Below are 22,507 nucleotides of genomic sequence, written 5' to 3'. Positions count from 1 at the left end.
TTGGGTATATTAGCTTGCTCATGAAATTTGCTGCATGTTGCACATCCAATATGAACTATTCTACAATTACGTATGGTTATACTTTCCTCTCTCATACTAATCTTCCACTAAAATTTGTGTTTTGCCTTAGTAATTCCTATATCAATGAATTTTGCTTATATCAATGATAAATTTTCTACCACTGTAGAAAAGACTGTAATCTGTCTATAGCAATAAATGTTACTCATAGTTGGATACCTTTGTACTTCCTTGTACTTTTAAGCTTTTTAAAAAATCCCTTAGCTTTTGTAATTATAAAAGTAACACTGACTATTATACAGTTGTGTAAGAGGAGGTAGTGTATATGTATCAATATGGAAAATCTAACATATAAAATTTAAATTTTACGGCTTAAAGACTTAAATATAAGATGTGACACCATAATACTCTTAGAAGAGAACATAGGCAAAACATTCTCTGACATAAATCATACCAGTGTTTTCTTTGGTCAGTCTCCCAGGGCAATAGAAATAAAAGCAAAAATAAACAAATGAGACCTAATCAAACTTACAAGCTTTTGTACAGCAAAGGAAATCATAAACAAAATGAAAAGACAAACCTACAGACTGGGAGAAAGTATTTGCAAATGAGGCAACCCACAAGGGCTTGATTTCCAAAATATTCAAACAGCTCATACAAGTCAACAACAAAAGAACAACCCAATTGAAAAATGGGCAAATGAGCTAAATAGACATTTCTCCAAAAAGACATACAGGGCTTCCCTGGTGGCGTAGTGGTTGAGAGTCTGCCTGCCGATGCAGGGGACACGGGTTCGTGGCCCGGTCTGGGAAGATCCCACATGCCGCAGAGCAGCTGGGCCCATGAGCCATGGCCGCTAAGCCTGCACGTCTGGAGCCTGTACTCTGCAACAGGAGAGGCCACAACAGTGAGAGGCCCGTGTACGACAAAAAAAAAACAAAAAACAAAAAACTATAATGAGGTACCACCTCACACCAGTCAGAATGGCCAGCATTGAAAAGTCTACAAATAGCAAATACTGGAGAGGGTATAGAGAAAAGGAAACCCTCCTACATTGTTGGTGGGAATGTAAATTGATGCAGCCACTATGGAAAACAGTATGGAGGTTCCTCAAAAAGCTAAAAATAGAGTTGCCATATGATCCTGCAATCCCATTCCTGGGCGTATATCCAGAGAAAACTATAATTCAAGAAGATACATGCACCCCAGTGTTCATAGCAGCACTATTTACAGTAGCAGAGACATAGAAGCAGCCTAAATGTCCATCAACAGATGAATGGATAAAGAAGATGTGGTACACATATACTATGGAATACTACTCAGCCATAAAAAAGAATGCAATAATGCCACTTGAAGCAACATGGACGGACCTAGAGATTATCATACTAAGTGAAGTAAGTCAGAAAGAGACAAATACCATATGATATCACTTACATGTGGAATCTAAAATATGACACAAACTTATCTATGAAACAGAAACAGACTCACAGACATAGAGAACAGACTTGTGGTTGCCAAGGGGGAGGGGCGTGGGGGAGGGAAGGATTGGGAGTTTGGGATTAGCAGGTGCAAACTATTATATATAGGATGGACTACAAGGTCCTATTGTATAGCACAGGGAACTATATTCAATATCCTGTAATAAACCATAATGGAAAAGAATATATATATGACAGAATCGCTTTGCTATACAGTAGAGACTAACATTGTAAATCGGTTATACTTCAAAGAAATAAACTTTAAAAAGTAAAATTTGAGAAAAGCTACACAGTAGTATATATAGTATGATCCCATATGTGTAAAACAGACAACAATGTATATGTTTGAGATCTATCTATCTATCTATCTATCTATCTATCGGGTTGGCCAAAAGGTTCATTCGGTTTTTCCATAAGATGGCTCTGGTAGGGCTTAGTTGTCTTTAACTTCATTCGAAGCAATTTTGTTAGATTGTAATGTGACAGTTGTCATATCAGCATGCATTAAAAAAAATCAAAATTGGTGAATTTTTGTATAGCCATTATTAAATTGAAGATGGGAGAAAAAAGCAACGTTTTCAGCATATTATGCTTCATTATTTCAAGACAGGTAAAAATGCAACTGAAACGCAAAAAGAGAGTTGGGTAGTGTATGGAGAAGGTTCTGTGACTGATCGAACGTGTCAAAAGTGGTTTGCAAAGTTTCATGCTGGAGATTTCTCACTGGACGATGCTCCATGGTCGGGTAGACCAGTTGAGGTCGATAGCGATCAAACCGAGACATTAATTGAGAACAATCAACTTTATACCGTGCAGGAGATAGCCAACATACTCAAAATATCCAAGTCAAACGTTGAAAATCATTTGCAATAACTTGGTTATGTTAATCACTTTGAAGTTTGGGTTCCACATAAGTTAAGTGAGAAAAACCTCCTTGACCATATTTCCTCACGCGATTCTCTACTGAAACGTAACGAAGTTTCTGTTTTTAAAACAAATTGTAATGGGTGATGAAAAGTGAATGCTGTACAATAATGTGGTATAGATGAGATTGTGGGGCAAGTGAAATGAACCACCACCAACCACACCAAAGGCCGGTCTTCAACCAAAGAAGGTGATGTTGTGTATATGGTGGGATTGGAAGGGAGTCCTCTATGATGAGCTCCTTCCAGAAAACCAAATGATTAATCCCAACAGGTACTTCTCCCAAGTAGACCAACTGAAAGCAGCACTTGATGAAAAGTGTCCAGAATCAGTCAAGAGAAGATGCATAATCTTCCATCAGGATAACGCAAGACCTCATGTTTCTTTGATGACCAGGCAAAAATTGTACAGCTTGGCTGGGAAGTTCTGATTCATCCGCCATATTCACCAGACATTGCACCTTTGGATTTCCATTTATTTTGGTCTTTACAAAATTCTCTTAATGGAAATCATTTCCTTTCCCTGGAATACTGTAAAAGGCACCTGGAACAGTTCTTTGCTCAAAAATATAAAAAGTTTTGGGAAGAGGGAATTATGAAGTTGCCTGAAAAATGGCAGAAGGTAGTGGAACAAAAGGGTGAATACGTTGTTCAATAAAGTTCTTGGTGAAAATGAAAAATGTGTCTGTTATTTTTACTTAAAAACCGAAGGAACTTTTTGGCCAACCCAACATCTATCTATCTTAAATATTCATAGATAGTATCTGGAAAGACATAAGAGAAGCCCCTAAGGGGTGACTGTGAGAACCAGGATGAGAGGAGAGGGACTTCATACCTTTTTGTTTTGTTTGATTATTTCTTTCCTTTTTAAATTTTCTCATTCCGATCTTTTTACACCCTCATCTTTGCTTTTGTTTTCCTCTCCTTTTTTTTAATAGCCTGATCTCTCTCCACATCATTCTTTAGGTTCACATTACAGTACAAATACATATAGGGAGCTTTGAGGGGGGGTCATTTTTATAAAAATAGAAAACACTATAAATATCTTTCTGGAACTTGCTTTTCTCACCATGGACATCTATTTCTACAGGTAGATCTAGTTATTTCTTTTTTTAAATTTTTTAATAAATTTATTTATTCATTTATTTATTTTTGGCTGCGTTGGGTCTTTATTGCTGCTCACTGGCTTTCTCTAGTTGTGGCAAGTGGGGCTACTTTTTGTTGTGGTGTGTGGGCTTCTCATTGCGGTGGCTTCTCTTTGCTGTGGAGCATGGACTCTAGGCGCTCAGGCTTCAGTAGTTGTGGCATGCGGGCTCTAGAGCTCAGGCTCAGTAGTTGTGGCGCACGGGCTTAGTTGCTCCACGGCATGTGGGATATTTCCAGACCAGGGCTCGGACCTGTGCCCCCTACATTGGCAGGCAGACTCTTAACCACTGCACCACCTGGGAAGTCCTCTAGTTCTTTCTTTTTAATAGCTGTGTACTATGCATACCATAATGTAATGGATTCTTATCTGTGGAAGATGTTTTTTGTTTTTGCTATAACATATTGCAGTGAATGTCCTTGTACATCTATCTTTGTATAATCTTTGTGCATTATGTAATACATCTGTAGGATATGAATCAGAGAATTATAAGTATTAAAAAAGTTTGATTGATATTGCCAATTGTCTATTGTAAAGGTTATACCACTTCAGCAGTGTGCATTGTTAAAACCCAAATCCTAATTTAAATACAGTTCTCTCTAAAAGGAGCTTAGTAGAATTACTGGTTCCAACCTATGGCAGGTAAAGGATAAAGTCAGCCTAAAACAAGGAAGTCCTCAAAGACTAATGGGGTCTTGCCAAAAGGATACAAAGAGCAAGGTGGAAGAGGCCCTACTGGCCAAATTTGGGGTAATTTGAACATCAGACAAATAATTGTAATTGCACTACATTGAATTTTAAAAAGTCAATTAATCTCTAGTGATAGTAAACAAAAGGTGGTAGAGAGAGAGAGTAAAGCTCTTTTTTTTTTTAGAAAAGAAGAGTACAAGGGCTTCTGTGGTGGTGCAGTGGTTAAGAATCCGCCTGCCAATGCAGGGGACACGGGTTCAAGCCCTGGTCTGGGAGGTTCCCACATGCCGCGGAGCAACTAAGCCCGTGCTCCACAACTACTGAGCCTGTGCTCTAGGGCCCGCATGCCACAACTACTGAGCCTGCGAGCCACAACTACTGAGGCCATGTGCCACAACTGCTGAGCCTGTGCTCTAGAGCCCGTGTGCCACAACTCCTGAAGCCTGCGTGCCTAGAGCCCGTGCTCCGCAACAAGAGAAGCCGCTGCAATGAGAAGCCCGCGCACTGCAACGAAGAGTAGCCCCCGCTTGCTGCAACTAGAGAAAGGCCACACGCAGCAATGAAGACCCAACGCAGCCAAAAATAAATAAATAAAATAAATTTATAAAAAAAAAGAAGAGTACAAGCTAATAAATATAGAGGATTGACATTCACCATTTCACAACCCCCAACATAATATGTAAAATTAAATTCAGGCATGGAGGCTAAAACACTAGGTGATAAGTTGCTGAACTGTTCACATTGTACTACAGATTACTTACTAATCACAAGGGGAAAAAATATTTAACTTTACACTGGAGAAACCCTGCAGTTACTATGTTAACCAAATAATCAAACTCAGCATTGCTAATAGCGGGACATCCTGATATCATGCGCCATTTTGTTGGGTGCAATAAGAAGTACCCAATTCACTTACATAGTATTCTTTAAAAAATATTTAATGTCATAAGGGTCTAATCAACCCTTATGATTATCTGTAAAATTACCAGCAATAGTTAGAACTGTAGATGATGTTAGTGTGACCTTACGTAGGTTGTTAGTAACTACTCTGAGTCTCAGAGCCATCATTTATAAAACAGTGACAGTGAATCAAATAAATGTATGACAATAACCTAAATATACTTTGTTGAATTTGTGTAGTTTGTTTACACCTAAAAATAGTTTGTATACAGTAAGAATTTAACATATCAGTTTACCTCTCCTGTCAGAATCCATTCATAGCCACCAAGTATATAGCTGAATGAAAACTACATTTCTTTTTTCCAGAAGTAGATTCCTTATGTAATTACTTTATGTAATCTGATGGCATGTTTCAAGAATTCCCTATACTTGTTTAGATCCATAAGCTAATAAAGTCCCAAGTATGCTAGAAAGTTTTCTAATCTCGAATGTTCAAGGGAGATTTCAGGTAGGAGAGCATGGATTAGAGCATTTCTGTACTTCTTAGACATGTAAATTGACTTCTATGTAATAAACAATTTTATAGATCAAAAATGATCAAATATCAGCAGTTTCCTGTAGCTCGACCTAATGCATGCTTTAGTGGCAGAGGCTTAGCAGTACAACATATTTATCTGCCAAACAATCATTTTTCTCCCTTATGTTGTAGAGTAAGATTTTCTCAAAGGAGGAGAGAGGAAGGATCTGGACTGATGCAAGTTTGAAGGGAATTGAGATGTGGAGTGGTATTCTAGTTATCTTAGGCTGTTTCTTCATGTCATAGGCTCCACTCCCACCCCCCACCCCCATGTACAATGGATGTTCTTTTTAGTCACTTCTTACCTCTTGTCTCTCTTTTCTAGGTAGTGAGAAATGAGGTAAAAGGAACGAACATGTTTCTATATCTTCTTTTTCCACTCTAAACTCTAGACTGGTCTTTTGGAATAGGCAGTTGCAGGGTCTTGAAAACTTGAGATTTCCAGTTGCTCTGGTTCTCTTCCAAAGATAGCACTTAGAAATAATGATACCTTTTTTTTTTTTCACCCCAGTTACTCATAGAATATGGAAGGTAATATAGGTTGAGGGATTTCAAGTTCATTTTCTTTTATAGAATATGAACAATGGAATAATAACTCATAAGAGATTGGGAAATAAAGTTTCAGACTGTAAAGGGAGTATTGAACTTATAAAATCATAACAAGATTCCTCCCTGGGATATGGCCCTTATAACAAGGGCCTGTAAGAAAGTGACTTATCTTCCTTAAAGAATGTGTTCTGGGCAACCATGTACAGTTTTACCACTTCCTCAAACAAGAAGAAATCAATTTATTGGAGGACCTTCCCCCTTAAGGAAATGTGGTCAAACCTGTATATAAATAGCTTTATTAAAATCCTTAGTTCTTGGCAAGCCGAATTATTGCCACTGTGAAAATTATTGTTTGTGTCCTAGACAGCTGCTCAGGAAGCAATCCTGCATGCATCTGGAAATGGCATGCCTTCACCATCTAAGGACTACTGCATGCTATATAACCCTCATTGGACAGCTCTTCCAAGTACCCTAGAAAACGCAGTAAGTAAATCACAGCTTCTATTTATTTATAAACATAAAAATATTGAATGGTAAGAATGAGTGATTATTATGTTTTAGAATGTAAACTAGTTATATTATGATTAATAAATATTTATTGCTTTTGCTTAAGTATTTCTGTCTGTGAGAAAAACAAGTTAGAGAATTTAAAAATACTTGCCTCAAAATAAATAAATAAATAAATAAAAATAAAAATACTTGCCTCAAAGCCTGATTGTCATCAAATATTTCTAATTTAAAAGAACCTTGGGACTTCCCTGGTGGCACAGTGGTTAAGAATCCAGCTGCCAATGCAGGGGACACGGGTTCGAGCCCTGGTCTGGGAAGATCCCACATGCCACGGAGCACCTAAGCCTGGGCTCCACAACTACTGAGCCTGCACTCTAGAGCCTGTGAGCCATGCGAGCCACAACTACTGAGCCCACGTGCCACAACTACTGAAGCCCGCGTGACTAGAGCCCGTGCTCCGCAACAAAAGAAGCCACCATAATGAGAAGCCCACATACCGCAATGAAGAGTAGCCCCCGCTCACCACAACTAGAGAAAGCCCGTGTGCAGCAACGAAGACCCAACACAGCCAAAAATAAATAAATAAATAAAATTTAAAAAAAAAAAGGACCTTGTATTAAACCAATGTTGACACTTTGTCATTGAATGCATTTAGGGTGAAATATGATATTTATAATATTAAAGACATTTCTTCTTTCCAGACTTCCATTAGTTTGATGAATCTGACTACCACACCACTGTGCAACCTTTCTGATATTCCTCCTGATGGAATAAAGAACAAAGCAGTTGTGGTACAGTGGGGAACGTGCCATTTTCTTGAAAAAGCCAGAATTGCACAAACAGGAGGTGCTGAAGCATTGTTGGTTGCCAATAACAGTGTCCTCGTAAGTTATAAAACTATAATAACTTCTTTTGAATTCATGATATCAAATTTCACAGGAATTGAACTATCTTCTTTGTGTGTGGTTTAGGGGCTGAGTTTTGAATAATCTGATGGTAGGATTCTTTTTAAATAAACATTCTGGTTATGATAGGTGTTTGGAAAATTTTGTTTCTTTTCCATTCCTAAAGTAGACAAGACTATGTTAGGAATGTGTGTGTGTGTGTATGTGTGTGTAAAATATCAGTTTAAGTTTATGCTAAAAGGATTCCAGTTTGAGAACTCTTACTATAACATTAAGAACACATGAAACTTCGTTTTATTACTTTAAAAAGATGTAATGTTTGTACTTAATGAATAACTTGTATTTTATTCTGTAAATACACTAGTAGTTCATAAGTCTTCACAATATGTTTTTTTCTTTTAGTTTCCTCCCTCAGGGAACAAATCTGAATTTCATGATGTGAAAATACTGATTGCATTTATAAACCACAAAGACTTTAAAGATACAAAGCAGGTAAATTAGTAATTGTATATTAGATAAAGTTTATAAATAGTACAGCTTTTTACTTTTAACCATGATATTTAATTTAAATTATTATATGTGTTCCATTTGCTAACAGGAAGTTATAAAGGCCTATCAAGTTTTTATTTGGAAAGTATGCACCCCCCCCATTGAGCACAAGGTGTTTCAGAGTCCTGACTTTAGAAGGGATATTTCTTTACTTTGACCTCTTTAGAAATCTTTGTGTTGTATCATTTAACTTTAAATCCTTGAACAAAATGTGATGTGTGGAACATTGCACTTTCAAGATTTAATAAACCAAAGCATAGCCTCATAATTTTGACAAGAGACTATATATCATGTTGTCAAAACAGTTCTATTATTCTTGGCTATCTTATGTATAGTGTCCATTCCAGAATGAAATTGGAATATTGCTGCCATATGCTATAGTAAAAAGAAAACTAATTCCAGTGTATTAACTGTTATTTTGCCTTTCAGACTCTCGGAGATAACATTACTGTGAAAATGTATTCTCCATCGTGGCCTAACTTTGACTATACTATGGTGGTTATTTTTGTAATTGCTGTGTTCACTGTGGCATTAGGAGGATACTGGAGTGGGCTAATTGAATTGTAAGCTTAATTAAACTTCATTGTTTTTAAGATAAATGGTTAAAAATTGTTTGTTAATCATTTTATCGTGTAACAACAGATAAAGTTCTGCTTGTTCTTAGAATATAGTGCTGACCATTAGATTGCCAGGTTTGTCCTCATACAGGTCTTTAACTTTTCACTGAGAAGAAGGGAGTCATAGGTTCCTCTTGTTCTTCTGCTGGGAAGGAAACATTGAAATTTCACCAGAGACTCTTAAATTAAAATGTTTAATTACCTCTCCCAGAAAAGGTGGAGATAGTTAACATTCTAATGTGCCTATTTAGATTGGAAGAAAATAAACAAGAGAAGGTGGGAAGTTTTTCAGCTCCTCCTGAGTTGAGTCATTACAGTGTGACCTCATCATTCTATTTAATGCTGTAGTAATTCTAAGGGTATTAATTAAACATGTCCATATTTTAATTTAAATATAGAAATGCCAAATGTATGTGAAATTTAGATTTCTCTATTTAATAACAACCTAGGCCCAGTCTTCTTACAGTTACGTACCTTTGGCTGTAGACTAAAGCAAGCAATGTAGTTTGTTTATTTTTTTAAAGATTTATTTATTATTTATTTATGTATTTAATTTACTTTTGGCTGCATCGGGTCTTAGCTGTGACACGCAGGATCTTCGTTGAGCCATGCGGGATCTTTTGTTGGGGCACAGGCTTCTCTCTAGTTGTGGCGCACAGGCTCCAGAGCACGTGGGCTCTGCAGTTTGCAGCATGCGGGCTCTAGTTGTGGTGTGTGAGCTCAGTAGTTGTGGCACACATGCTTAGTTGCCCCGCGGCATTTGGGATCTTAGTTCCCTGACCAGGGATCGAACCCACATTCTCTGCACTGTAAGGCAGATTCTTTACCACTGGACCACCAGGAAAGTCCCAGCAATGTAGTTTAGAAGGATCAGTTCATATTTATAACTCTGAGTAAAAAATTGTGCTCAGAGCATATTATTTTATGCATAAAGGATGATATATTCACTTGTGAATTGATCTATAGATTCCATTAAAAAGGGCTTACTTGACGCTAGCCGAAGCTAATAAGCTTATTTGTAATTTCTTAAAGTACTAAAATTTGATTGACTTTCATCAAGAGAGAAGTCTAGGGTTTAACATGTGTAGATTCCTAGAGTATTGAGCTTAAAATATTTTACATATTTGGAAAACACATTTCAGCATGTATTAGTCACATGATTTCACATGAGTAAGCATTATTTTTCTTCATTATTAATCTTTATAAAGCATAGTATGTAAGAGCTCCAAAATCATTTTCTAGATTATATGGTGAAACTTTATAAATAATTTCCCAAAAGCTACTGATTCATTGAAAATGTTTTTCCATTTAATATATATCTTCACTATAGTTACATTATAATGTAAATTGTTTCTTCTCTAGAGTAGTGCTTCTCAAACTGTAATGTGCATACAAACTGTCTTGAGAGCTCATTAAAATTTTTAAAAATTCAGATTTAGTAGGCTTAGGATGCGTGCTGAGACTCTGCATTTTTGACAGACTGGCCCGTGGACCACACTTTGAGTTAGCAAGGCAAGCTTCATATACATGTCAGGGCAGGCTCCTCCTCAAGAAAACTGGAGGTGGGAGAGCAGCACGTATAAGTTCTTTTATTCATAAAACATGATGGGCAAAAGCAAAGAATGTGTTGCCTTCAGTAGCCGGGTTGGGAGAGATGTCCTTTACCTGCAGGATTATGGATTTTGAAATTGAGGAGGCTGATTCTAAGAGCAGGATAAAGATAGAAAGAACTAAGTGTGTGTGTTGGTGGTGGTGGGGGTGACAGTATAGAGAAAGAGAGTATGAATCAGTAATAAAATGGAGAAAGTTTCATAAAAAGTAGAATTATTGAGGACATAAGGACTGTTCGCAACAACATGGCTGGATTTTGATGGCATTATGCTTAGTGAAATAAGTCAAACAAAGAAATACCAAATGATCTCATTTATGTGGGAATCTTAAAAAAAAAAAAAAAGAACTCATAGAGCAGAGAACAGATGGGTGGTTACCACAGGTGGGGAGGGGGCAAAATGGGTGAAGGTACAAACTTCCAGTTATAAAATAAATAAGTCCTGGGGATGTAATGTACAGCATGGTGACCATAGTTAATAATACTGTACTGCATATATGAAAGTTACTAAGAAAGTAGTTCTTAAAAGTTCTCATCACAAGAAAATAAATGTTTTAACTGTGTGGTGATGGATGTGAACTAGACTTATTATGGTGATCATTTTGCAGTATATACAAATATCAAATTGTGTCGTACATCTGAAACTAATATGATATGTCAATTATATCTTAATTTAAAAAATAACACAAGGACTGTTATTTAGCAAGTAAAGAGAGTTAGACTGAAAGAAAAGGGAAAAGAGAATAAGGCTTAGGGAATGGAAAATTTATCAGAACAGGATCTCATAACCCAGAATTACCCTGCCAAATGAAAGAGGTACTTTTTGCAAAAGGGAAACATGCCTTGATTCTGTATAAAGACTTTTCAGTAGAGAGTTAAAGTCTATTATAATGAGTCCTTCTTATAACTGGTTCTCATCATAAACTCAAGATGGCAGGAAAGAAAGCTTAGCTTTTCATTGCATGTGGCTCTTGAGCTGATTTGAGAGTACGATTTTTTAAAAAGATGAATTATATTATTTTAACATGATTTAAATCTAGTATATGTTTTCCTTCAAGAAATTGCCTGGTGCTTTTTAGTACACTGAATATGAATATATGACTCTTTGATTATTATGGCTTATATATGTTCTGTGATAGAAATGTCTTTAAATGAATCTGTTTGCAATGATAGATACCAAAGGTTGGCATGTTTTCCCACTCAGGTACTACTTTCATTGAAACTTTTGTTAATACCCTGTCATCCAGCTCTACAGTTTCAGGGAGGTACTGTGTGTCTCTCCCCAGACCCTCTCCCAGCTCTTTTCCCAGGCAGCCTCCCTAGAGTCAGAGATGCCTAGAATAGTAACCATCCCAATCCACAGTTTTCTAATAAGAAAGTGGCATGTTGGTAAATAAGCAGTTTGGCAAATGTACAGTTTCATAGAAATAAATCTTTTTTTAACCTAAAGTTTGTATTGAGCCCAGACCTGATGAAAAGGGTCAGGATATACGAAAAGGGAACAGAATTTAGTAGACCAGAGTTGAAGGAACTGGAGCTGGAAAAGTATGTAGTGGGTTCCATATAACTGGGAAGAGACAATTAGGTGACAGAACAGAGACTCACTGCTCAACAAAAGAAGCTTGTGACCCTTTCCTCTTCAACTCCTGTGTCTGCCTTTTATTAGCTGTGTGACCCAGCAATGTTGTTGGGAGAATTAGAAACTATTTTGCTATCTTATATCAAGGTAGGACAAAGCTATGTCTTGAACTCCTTTTGAATCCTTCATAGTATGTCAGTGAGCCCTGAACAGACATATAGAAAATACTGAGTTGACTGAGAGAAGAATTTAGTGTTTTACATTGAAGAGAAGCTAATTTTAAAAGTACTTTCCTATCTGCAAGTTGGTAATATTAAGTGTGTAAAAAGAATTGGTTATCATTTGAAACTTATTACGTCAATGTAGTTTCCAAATTAGATAATATACACATTAATTTGTTTATGTAATAAATGTCATCTGTTTCAACAATTTTGCCTCCAGAAAAAAATGCTATTTCAAAAGTTAGTGGTTAATAACAGATCAACTCTTGAGGGTAGAATTATAGGGAGTTTTTACTTTCTAGATTAAATATTTCCTTTTGGTGTGTAATTTTTAAGTATATTACTTTGTAATCAGAAACAAATCTAAGTTGGTGTTAGAGACAGATTTTTAAAATAACTATACTTGGCAGAGATTTGCTGAAGTTCCTGTGTATGTTTATGCAGGGAAAGCATGAAGGCAGTGACAAACACTGAAGATAGAGAAATGAGGAAAAAGAAGGAAGAATATTTTACTTTTAGTCCTCTAACAGTTGTAATATTTGTGGTCATCTGCTGTGTTATGATGGTCTTACTTTATTTCTTCTACAAATGGTTGGGTAAGAAATCATATTTTATATTTGCTACTTTTAGCATACATCTTTTTATTTACTTTGCCAGATTTATCTTTTCCTTTAAGGCATTCTACCTGGAAAACTTAAGTGAATAGTTAAAGAGTGATATGAACTTTTTAAACTGTCAGAAGTGTTAGGCCCCTATTACTCTGGGATTAAAAAAAATATATTCCAATTAAAAAAATACTGTGTCCGGTGTGGGGGTGGTGGTGGGATGAACTGGGAGGTTGGGATTGACATGTATGCACTACTATGTATGAAATAGATGACTAATAAGAACCTGCTGTATAGCACAGGGAACTCTACTTCACTTTGCTGTGCAGTAGAAACTAACACAACATTTTAAAACAACTATACCCCAATAAAAAAATTTTTAAAAAAGAAAAGAAAAGCAATTTAAAAATAGTAAAAATTAAAAAATAGTGTGTCCTACAGATGTAGAGAACAAACGTGTGGACACCAAGGTGGGAAGGGAGGAGGGGGTGAATTTGGAGGTTGGGATTGACATATATGCACTAATATGTATAAAATAGATGACTAATGAGAACCTACTGTATAGCACAGAGAACTCTTCTAATGCTCTGTGGTGACCTAGATAGGAAAGAAATCCAAAAAAGAGGGGATGTATGTATACGTATAGCCGATTCACTTCGCTGTATTATTTACTGTCTCTAGTTTACTCTCTTTTCTCATATACAAAACAGAGTTATAGTTTTCTGAAATCTAGTGGAATTTGCAAAATTCAGTTAAAATTTGTATTTCCATTGTGAAATTTTGAGAAAGTTCAGAAAACAAACACTTTTAGAGTACAATAATTTCTCCCCCTTTTTAACAATAGCGAGATCAAATGTTTTTAATTTTAAATAATTCTCAAATAAGTATAGCTAATATAGAAAAACATTTGTGAATTTTAACTACCTTAGTATCGTATCTAGACAAAGAGGTTTGTTTAAGTGGATTTAGTTTTACACATATAAAGTTGTTAGAGATAAATTCCACTGTAGGAAAATATAGACATCATGATTAACGTCCAAGGTAGGTGTCAGTTCTCATCCTTAAGCTGCAATTTAAAAAGCATTTATAATGTTTTATTAATTGCTCCATTCGTTACATTTAAATTAAATACAAATGTCTACAACTCACTTTATAGACATCTTTAGCAAACATGTGAGTTTGAATCATTGAATGATAGAAAATGCAGAGCCACTGACATAAATAGTAGCAATATTTTCTTAAATCAGTCTCCGAAGGCAAAAGAAATAAAAGCAAAAATAAACAAATGGGACCTAATTAAATTTATAAGCTTTTGCACAGCAAAGGAAACCATAAACAAAATGAAAAGACAGCCTATGGACTGGGAGAAAATATTTGCAAAAGATGCAACCAACAAGAGGTTAATATCCAAAACACACAAACAGCTCATACAACTCAATATCAAAAAAACAAACAACCTAATCCAAAACTGGGCAGAAGACCTAAATAGACATTTCTCCAAAGAAGACATTCAGATGGTCAATAGGCACTTGAGAAGATGCTCAACATCGCTAATTATTAGAAAACTGCAAATCAAAACTACAATGAGGTTTCATCTCACACCTCTCAGAATGACCATCTTCAAAAAGTCTACAGATAAATGTTGGAGAGGATGTGGAGAAAAGGAAACCCTCCTACACTGTTGGTGGGAATGTAAATTGGTGCAGCCACTATGAAAACAGTATGGAGGTTCCATAAAAACTAAAATTAGAGCTACCATATGATCCAGCAATTCCACTTCTGGGTATTTATTCTAAGAAAAAAACTTAATTAGAAAAGATATATGCACCCCTATGTTCATTGCAGCATTATTTACAATAGCCAAATTATAAAAGCAACCTAAGTGCCCATCTATAGATGAATAGATAAAGAAGATGTGGTGTGTGTATATATATATATATATATATATACACACACACACACACACACACACACACACGCACGCACACACACAGTGTAATATTATGCAGCCATTAAAAAGAATGAAATAATGCCATTTGCAGTAACATGGATGGACCTAGAGATTGTCATGCTAAATGAAGTAAGTCAGACAGAAAGACTAATACTATATGATATCACATATGTGGAATCTAAAACATAATACAAATCACCTTATTTACAAATCAGAAACAGGCTCACAGACATAGAAAAGAAACTTATGGTTACTAAAGGGGAAAGGGAAGGGGGAGGGATAAATTAAGAGTATGGGATTAACAGATACACACCACTATATATTAAAAAGATAAACAAGGATTTACTGTATAGCATAGGGGAGTATATTTAATATCTTGTAATAACCTATAATGGAAAAGAATCTGAAGCTGTACACCTGAAACTAATACAATATTGTAAATCAACTATAGTTCAATAAAAAAAAAATAGTAAATTTTTTCAAAAAGAAAGAAACTGTGGAGCCAGCTTCAGCCCCTAAAGAAATCCTACCAGTGTGTAATGGAACTAAAACAACACATAAAATACCCACCCTTAAAGCTCAAGATCTAAATATTTTCAGTTTAGTAACCAATTCAGATTATGGTATGGTTCTGCATTGAAAGTATTATGATCCAGTAAAAAAGCTAAAGAATTAATATTGATTGTATAAATATTTTCTTATCATGTTTCTTTCTGTTCTCGTGTAATTTAGTGTCTTTTTTTTTCTAGTTTATGTTATGATAGCAATTTTCTGCATAGCATCAGCGATGAGTCTGTACAACTGTCTTGCTGCACTAATTCAGAAGATACCATGTGGACAATGCATGTATGTATCTCTTATGAGGAAGCCTATAATGTTGGTTTTTGTAATTTAAAATAATACAAGGAAAAACAGGAGCGTTATTTTAAACCTTGCAGTCCAATATGCATGTCGCTATTTTAATTTAAAATAATAAAATTAAAAATTCAGTTGCCCAGTCTCATTATCCGCATTTCAAGTGCTAAATAACCACATGTTGCTAGTGGCTACAGTATTGGACAGCACAGATATAAAGCATTTTCTTTTCTTTTTTTTTTTTTTTTTTAAAGCATTTTCATCATCACAGTTCTACTGAACTGATAAATATTTTATTATGTATCATTTGTTATACTTAAAATCAAGACTTTTAAATTGATATTTCAGAAGTTTTCTTGTCACTGTGGCTAACATTGATTTGTTACATTAACTGAACATTGTGTTTCATCTGCAGGGTGAATTAACCTATTTCACTCTCTCTTTTAGGATTATGTGTCGTGACAAAAGCATTGAAGTGAGACTTATTTTTCTCTCTGGACTGTGCATAGCAATAGCTGTTGTTTGGGCTGTATTTCGAAATGAAGATAGGTATGAATACTCATTGTATTTACTTTTAGATTAGTCTAAGGATGGATTACTTTATATCTTGCCTTTATAATTGTTCATTATGATTATTATGGATTTTTTTGGCTTTTATCCCAGAACATCATAGTCTTGAAACATGCTAAATAAATTCTTAAATAAGCAGATCTTGTGCTAATGGATTTGAGGTTGTCTAGAGAAGGAAATAGTGAATTAGGATTTAAACATCTAAGCTGAAATACGCTTCAAAAATATACTTAATTATGGTATAGCCGCACAGTGGAGTGCAATGCAGCTGTAAAGAATGAAGATCTCTCTGAATTAATATGCAGTGATTTCCAGGATATATTTTTAAGTGAAAAAAGCAAAATATGAAAGAATATCTAGAGTATGTTACCTTTCATATGAGAAAGGAAATATCAGAAAATATATAGGTATCTGTCCATTTGCACGAAGAATAAAAAATTTAACAGTTTATTAATAAAATTATTAATACCCCAAAGGATTTAACAGCCTAAAGTTTGGGAGCAAAGCTCATACAATTTTAGGCAGCTTCAGGTATGATAATTGGTAATTATTCATGTCAGTTTCTGGTACAGTATGTTGTATAGCTCTCATTTCCTTTATGTTTTAGCTATCTGGATGTATATTAACATCAATGTCCTTTGTTATGAGCTACCTTTCTTAAAAGAGACATGTATAAAATCAAAGATTAAAGATAAATATGCACTTACATGGTATACATTCTTCTGAGGTAGCCTTTCAACTTTTTCTTAGTGTAGTAGTAGTATTCATTATTCTACTAGGACAGTAAATTACTAAATATGGAGAATATAAGAGGTTTTTCTGTTGTTATAATTGCTGCTTAATAATTGAATACTCATATCATAGCAATTGAACAGTATTACTTTAGTGATCTGTTTCTTTTGAAATGTTCCATTTAAAAATAACTGAATAAAACAATAGAGTAATTTCTTTTGATTTTAGGTGGGCTTGGATTTTACAGGATATTTTAGGGATTGCTTTCTGTCTGAATTTAATTAAAACACTGAAGTTACCCAACTTCAAGGTAAAGTATACTACTTTGCTAGCTAAAATAATTTTTTTCTTTTTAAAACAACTTTATTAAGGTATAATTTACAGAGAATTAAATCACCCATTTCAGGTGTACAGATTGTTGAAATTTTACAAATATGTAACTTTGTAACCACCATCCCAATCAATTAGAGAATATTTCTTATCTTTTCAAAAGCTCTGTCATGCCCTTTAGCAGTCAATCCTAATCCCCAACCCCAAGCAACCACTAATTTGCTAGCTAAAATATTTTTAATCATTCATATAATATGCCAAATTCATATAATCTGTGCAAGACTAGATATCAGGGAAGAACATTTCTTTGATTCAGTGATTTTTTTGTGTGTGGGCTCCTTAGTTGCGGCAGGCAGCTCCTTAGTTGCGGCTTGCCTGCTCCTTGGTTGCGGCATGCAAACTATTAGTTGCAACATGCATGTGGGATCTAGTTCCCTGACCAGGGGTTGAACCCAGGCCCCCTGCATTGGGAGCGCGGAGTCTTAACCACTGGACCACCAGGGAAGTCCTTCAGTGATTTTTTTTTTTAAAAGAATGACTTAGGGCTTCCCTGGTGGTGCCGTGGTTGGGAGTCCGCCTGTTGATGCAGGGGACGCGGGTTTGTGCCCCGGTCTGGGAGGATCCCGTGTGCCGCGGAGCAGCTGGGCCTGCGCGTCCGGAGCCTGTGCTCTGCAACGGGAGAGGCCACAGCAGTGAGAGGCCCGCGTACCGCAAAAAAAAAAAGAAGGACTTAAAGCAGATAAAAGTTTGAATGTGATTTGTAGAATAAAACTACAAATAGTAATAACATTAAATGCCTTTAAAAAGTGTTCAAATGTATGTTACATGTTTATTTGTATTTGTAAAATAATATCTCTTAATTTAGATATGGGAAGTTTGACCTTTAAATTTGTTTCTTTCTTCAACAGTCATGTGTGATACTTCTAAGCCTTCTCCTCCTCTATGATGTATTTTTTGTTTTCATAACACCATTCATCACAAAGGTATGATATTTTTGAAATCCATGAGAAACATGCTAAAAGATGAGAATCTTAAACATGCTCTTAGAGTATTGATTTTGCAGATGTTTACCACTGACTGAGTTTTAATTCTCTTAAGAGAATTATCATTGAAATTGGCCTTTTAGTAGAGGATATTTTTAAGCCTTTAAGCCATTCTGCTAAATAAAAATATCTGTCCTGATTGATGTAAACATGAGAATATAAATTTTCCTACCCATTTTAAAGTAACTTTTCTTATTATTGTAAAACTATAAATATGTGCTATAGAGAATATAGACAGCAAAAAGAATAAAAAAAGTGTCATTGCTACTTTGATTTCTGTAACCCTAGTGTGAGACTAAGAAAGAGCACCACACTGAAAGTCTGAAGACCTCAAGTGTAGGCCTGTAACTTTATAACCCTGGGCTGCTAGTCACTTAGCCCTCAGTTTCCTAATCAGTTAGGTGAGGGAGTATTGCTAGCATTCCATCCTCTCTTTCCATCAGTAGGATTCTTTTGGTTGCCACTGCCAGAACCCAACCTAACCTTTCTATATGAAAGAGGTCCCATCTACCCAGGACATGTGCAAAGGCCAGGTTGGGCCTGGCCTCAGGAGAAACTAGACTCAGGGGCACATGCTCTTCCTTTCTGCTTCTGTCCATATGTTCATTGTCTCAGACTGGCTTTTTCCATGAGTTTAGAATTATAGCACTCAAATATCTGTTGAATGTTGACTGATCAAAAATCTGGAATCACTTGTCACGTTTTAAATCTTAATAGATTCTGCTATGAATGAATTTGAAAGTAATTATTGTAACACAAATAATAGTCCCTTCACTTATAAGTTATATTTGTTCTCATATTTGTATTTTTACTTTTCTCATGTGTTTTGACCCTCATAAGTGATCAATAAATATCCTTGGAATAAATGAAAGTAAATTAAAAAAAATTAGTTCATCTATTCCCAGCTTTACCATTAGCTCCTCAATAAAATCCTGGTGCTGTTCTTAGAATAAGGGAGAGGTGTTGGATGAGTGTGGTAGTCCTTCGTTGCCCAGTTTTTCTACCTTGTGCCTATTCCTGTCTCATGAACATATTTTTAATTATTGCTTAATTCTTCCACTTTCCCCACTTTGAGTCTTGCTTTGTAACTTTATATCATTTCTTTATCCTTTGTCACTCTCATATATTTAGTGATTGATATTATAATCACTGCTTTTTTCCCTAGTAGTTCTTTATTCTTTAGCCCCTACTATCTGTGAAATCTCTGCATTTCTGATGTTTGCTATAATGGCATAAGACAAACATGTGCTCCATTGGGGAGCTAAAATTGCAACTAGGTAACAAATGTAGTTAACTGTCCCAAAACATTAGCACCTTTCCATGCTTTAATGATGAGCCATCTGGCTCACTGACTTCATTTGCAATAGTAACCTAAAAAAGCATAGCACTAGTATTATGGATTATAACAAAATTGTTAATTTACTAAAGCATATTTTAAAGTTCTATCCAAAGCTGTTCTAGCTTGTGTCAATTTATTTGGTTAAAAAAAAATGTTTCTATAAGTCACTCCATCAGAGATCTCATAATGAAAGTAAAGCATTCTCTCTACAAAGGCATTTCCATAAGTCAACACGTAGTTATACCATATGATACATATATTGCACAGTGGACATAGCTATAAACTATAACTAAACTCTCTATTTATTTATTTTTGGCTGCATTGGGTCTTCATTGCTGTGCACGGGCTTTCTGTAGATGCGGCGAGTGGGGGCTACTGTTCATTGCGGTGCGCGTGCTTCTTGTTGCGGTATCTTCTCGTGTTGCAGAGCACGGGCTCTAGAGTGTGCGGGCTTCAGTAGATGCAGCACATGGGCTCAGTAGTTGCAGCACGTGGGCTTAGTAGTTGTGGCGCGCGGGCTGTAGAGCGCAGGCTCAGTAGTTGTGGCACACAGGCTTAGTTGCTCCACGGCATGTGGGATCTTCCCGGACCAGGGCTCGAACCCGTGTCCCCTGCATTGGCAGCAGATTCTTAACCACTGCGTCACCAGAGAAGCCCCTAACTAAACTCTTTAAAAAATTATTTTTCCATTCTGTTTTAACACTAGTATCACTTTATAAATGCCAAACTTGTCTGCCAGCAAACTATGTCCATTCGCTACACATAAAAAGTTTTAGTATATTAAAGGTATATGGTAATAATAAAGATATCTTTGAGTCTTCTTTCTTCTGTGCTTAGGGAATTTTTCATCTTCTTTTTTTCCTTCTTTGTTCCCAGTGACTAGGAATGTGATTTCTAGTAATCTGATCCACTGGAAAAGATTGAAGTGCTCTTTAGCGTTCACTGTTGTAGATTTACCTTAACACCTTCTTCTCAGTCTGGTTTGTTTGTTAGGCAACTCAAAATGAAAATTAGATACGTAATTTCTGATTTTTGTGGTTTTCACTGAAAATTTCAAGGATTAAATATTAGACATTCTAAACATGTTCTTGACCCTGGTATTAGTAGACTGTTAATGAGTTGGCAGGACAGGTAGCCATAGGAGTACCGGTAATAAGAGCCTGTCTTCATTTTTTTTTTTCATCCACCACCACACTAGGTATAGTATCTTGCAAATAGTAGTTACTCAGGTAGATATCTATGAATGTATAAGAGGATGTTAATAATGGTCTTCAGTTAAATGTTTTAAATAGCAATTCAAAAATGAACCAACGTGAACTCTATCTGGAAATTGAATCATATCATGGGAGTTTGCTGTAAAGAACTGTATTTAATATTAGTTTATTTTTATAAATTCCTGTGATTTAACCCTTCTGTAACCCGAAGCTTAACATGAGGAAAAGATTTCTGTAACTAAGGATTTTAGCCTTCTTTCTACTCAGCTCAGGTGTCAGTGAGTCTTAAAAATATTTTTAAGTCTTCTTAAAAATACTCAAGTAATTTCTCCTATGCACCCCACCCACATGGCAAATAGTATAGCTAATCAATCAAATTTTCCTAAAATTCAGCATTTATTTATCTTCCGACTGCCTATTTGGGGCATGTATTTATCATAATGTGAAGTGTAAGATGGGTGCTCATGCAGTCTTAGCTACATCTAAATGTTTTCCCTCTCCCCAGTAGATTTGGCTGTCAGGAAATAACTTTTTAATAAACACAGCCCACATAAAAAGACCTTAGGCATACACAAAGAAAAACTTCAGCTAAGGTTAATATTTTGATTGGTGGATAAAAAGCAGGCAGGGCTGAAATTGGACAGGAGTCAGGATAGAGAAATGTTCTCAAGTTCTTTAGGGCTGGGTCTTTTCAAGTTTGGCTTCATTGTTATTGTGGTGAGTAGTCGGAAGGTCAAATGTAAATAAAGTTACCAATATTTATTACAAATCTAAATATAAAAAATTTCAATATTTCTTGTGTCTCTGTTCATTGTTATTGCTAAGAATGACTAAGGACACATAGTATATGACAAATGTAATTAAAAGCACTTAAAATTTATAGCCCATTAGAAATGTTAGATATTAGTTGTCAGCATAAATCAGTGCTCAAACTCAATTGGATAATCTTTGTATGGTTTATCTGTAAGTTTCTGATAATTGTTGAGCTCTGATAAAGTGGAACAGCATGCTAGATGAAATTTGTTTTAGATGACTCCAAGTTTTGCTATCTACAGAGACCGTTTTAGGAAAAAATCAGTCTACAACCCATTTTTCATCAGCTTACAGTAGGCCATGAGCAATGGGGTCAAATCTGTCTTGAACACTGGCAGATTGTTCCCTTTAAGTGATTGAACAATTTCTTTCACCTTTCTTCTCAATTTTAGAATGGTGAGAGTATCATGATTGAACTTGCAGCTGGACCTTTTGGAAATAATGAAAAGGTAGGGATGGCAATTAAATACAAATGGCTGCCAGTGTATGTGTGTGTGTCCAGTTAATAATTTTACCTTCTTGTGTAATTCATTGGTCACGTAGTGCATGTTAAGGTATTGTAAAACTTTATTTCTCACAAAATATAGCCCTTTTATTAGTTATTCTAAATTATTAAATACCTATTGACTTGGGTTTCATCCTAGAATGATGGAAACTTGGTGGAAGCCACTGCTCAACCCTCAGCTCCCCATGAGAAAGTAAGGATTGTATTTCAGATATGTTCATTGGACTTTAAATCATACCCTCTGAGACAAGACTCTTCTTTGGGGAAAAAAAATCCAGATT

At 35.6% G+C, this 22,507-nt stretch overlaps 1 protein-coding gene across 2 annotated transcripts in view; it reads left to right on the top strand.

Moving 5' to 3' along the window:
- The window catches only part of SPPL2A (signal peptide peptidase like 2A), a 49,473-nt gene that overhangs the window by 10,856 nt on the left and 16,110 nt on the right, over positions 1-22,507 (top strand). The window contains exons 2-12 of one of the 2 annotated variants that reach the window (XM_073800995.1): positions 6,643-6,762; positions 7,491-7,673; positions 8,097-8,186; positions 8,673-8,806; positions 12,714-12,865; positions 15,575-15,671; positions 16,128-16,229; positions 17,211-17,292; positions 18,221-18,295; positions 22,114-22,170; positions 22,366-22,419. In XM_073800995.1, the coding sequence (XP_073657096.1) occupies positions 6,643-6,762; positions 7,491-7,673; positions 8,097-8,186; positions 8,673-8,806; positions 12,714-12,865; positions 15,575-15,671; positions 16,128-16,229; positions 17,211-17,292; positions 18,221-18,295; positions 22,114-22,170; positions 22,366-22,419 (1,146 nt within the window). The remainder of the gene's footprint in view (positions 1-6,642; positions 6,763-7,490; positions 7,674-8,096; positions 8,187-8,672; positions 8,807-12,713; positions 12,866-15,574; positions 15,672-16,127; positions 16,230-17,210; positions 17,293-18,220; positions 18,296-22,113; positions 22,171-22,365; positions 22,420-22,507) is intronic. The other variant, XM_019929435.3, reaches the window with a different exon arrangement.

The sequence above is a fragment of the Tursiops truncatus genome, chromosome 2 (assembly GCF_011762595.2).
Source record: "Tursiops truncatus isolate mTurTru1 chromosome 2, mTurTru1.mat.Y, whole genome shotgun sequence".
NCBI classification, from domain to species: Eukaryota; Metazoa; Chordata; class Mammalia; order Artiodactyla; family Delphinidae; genus Tursiops; species Tursiops truncatus.
The sequence above is the reverse complement of the archived record's forward strand: the minus strand, read 5'-3'. Positions and strand labels throughout refer to the sequence as shown.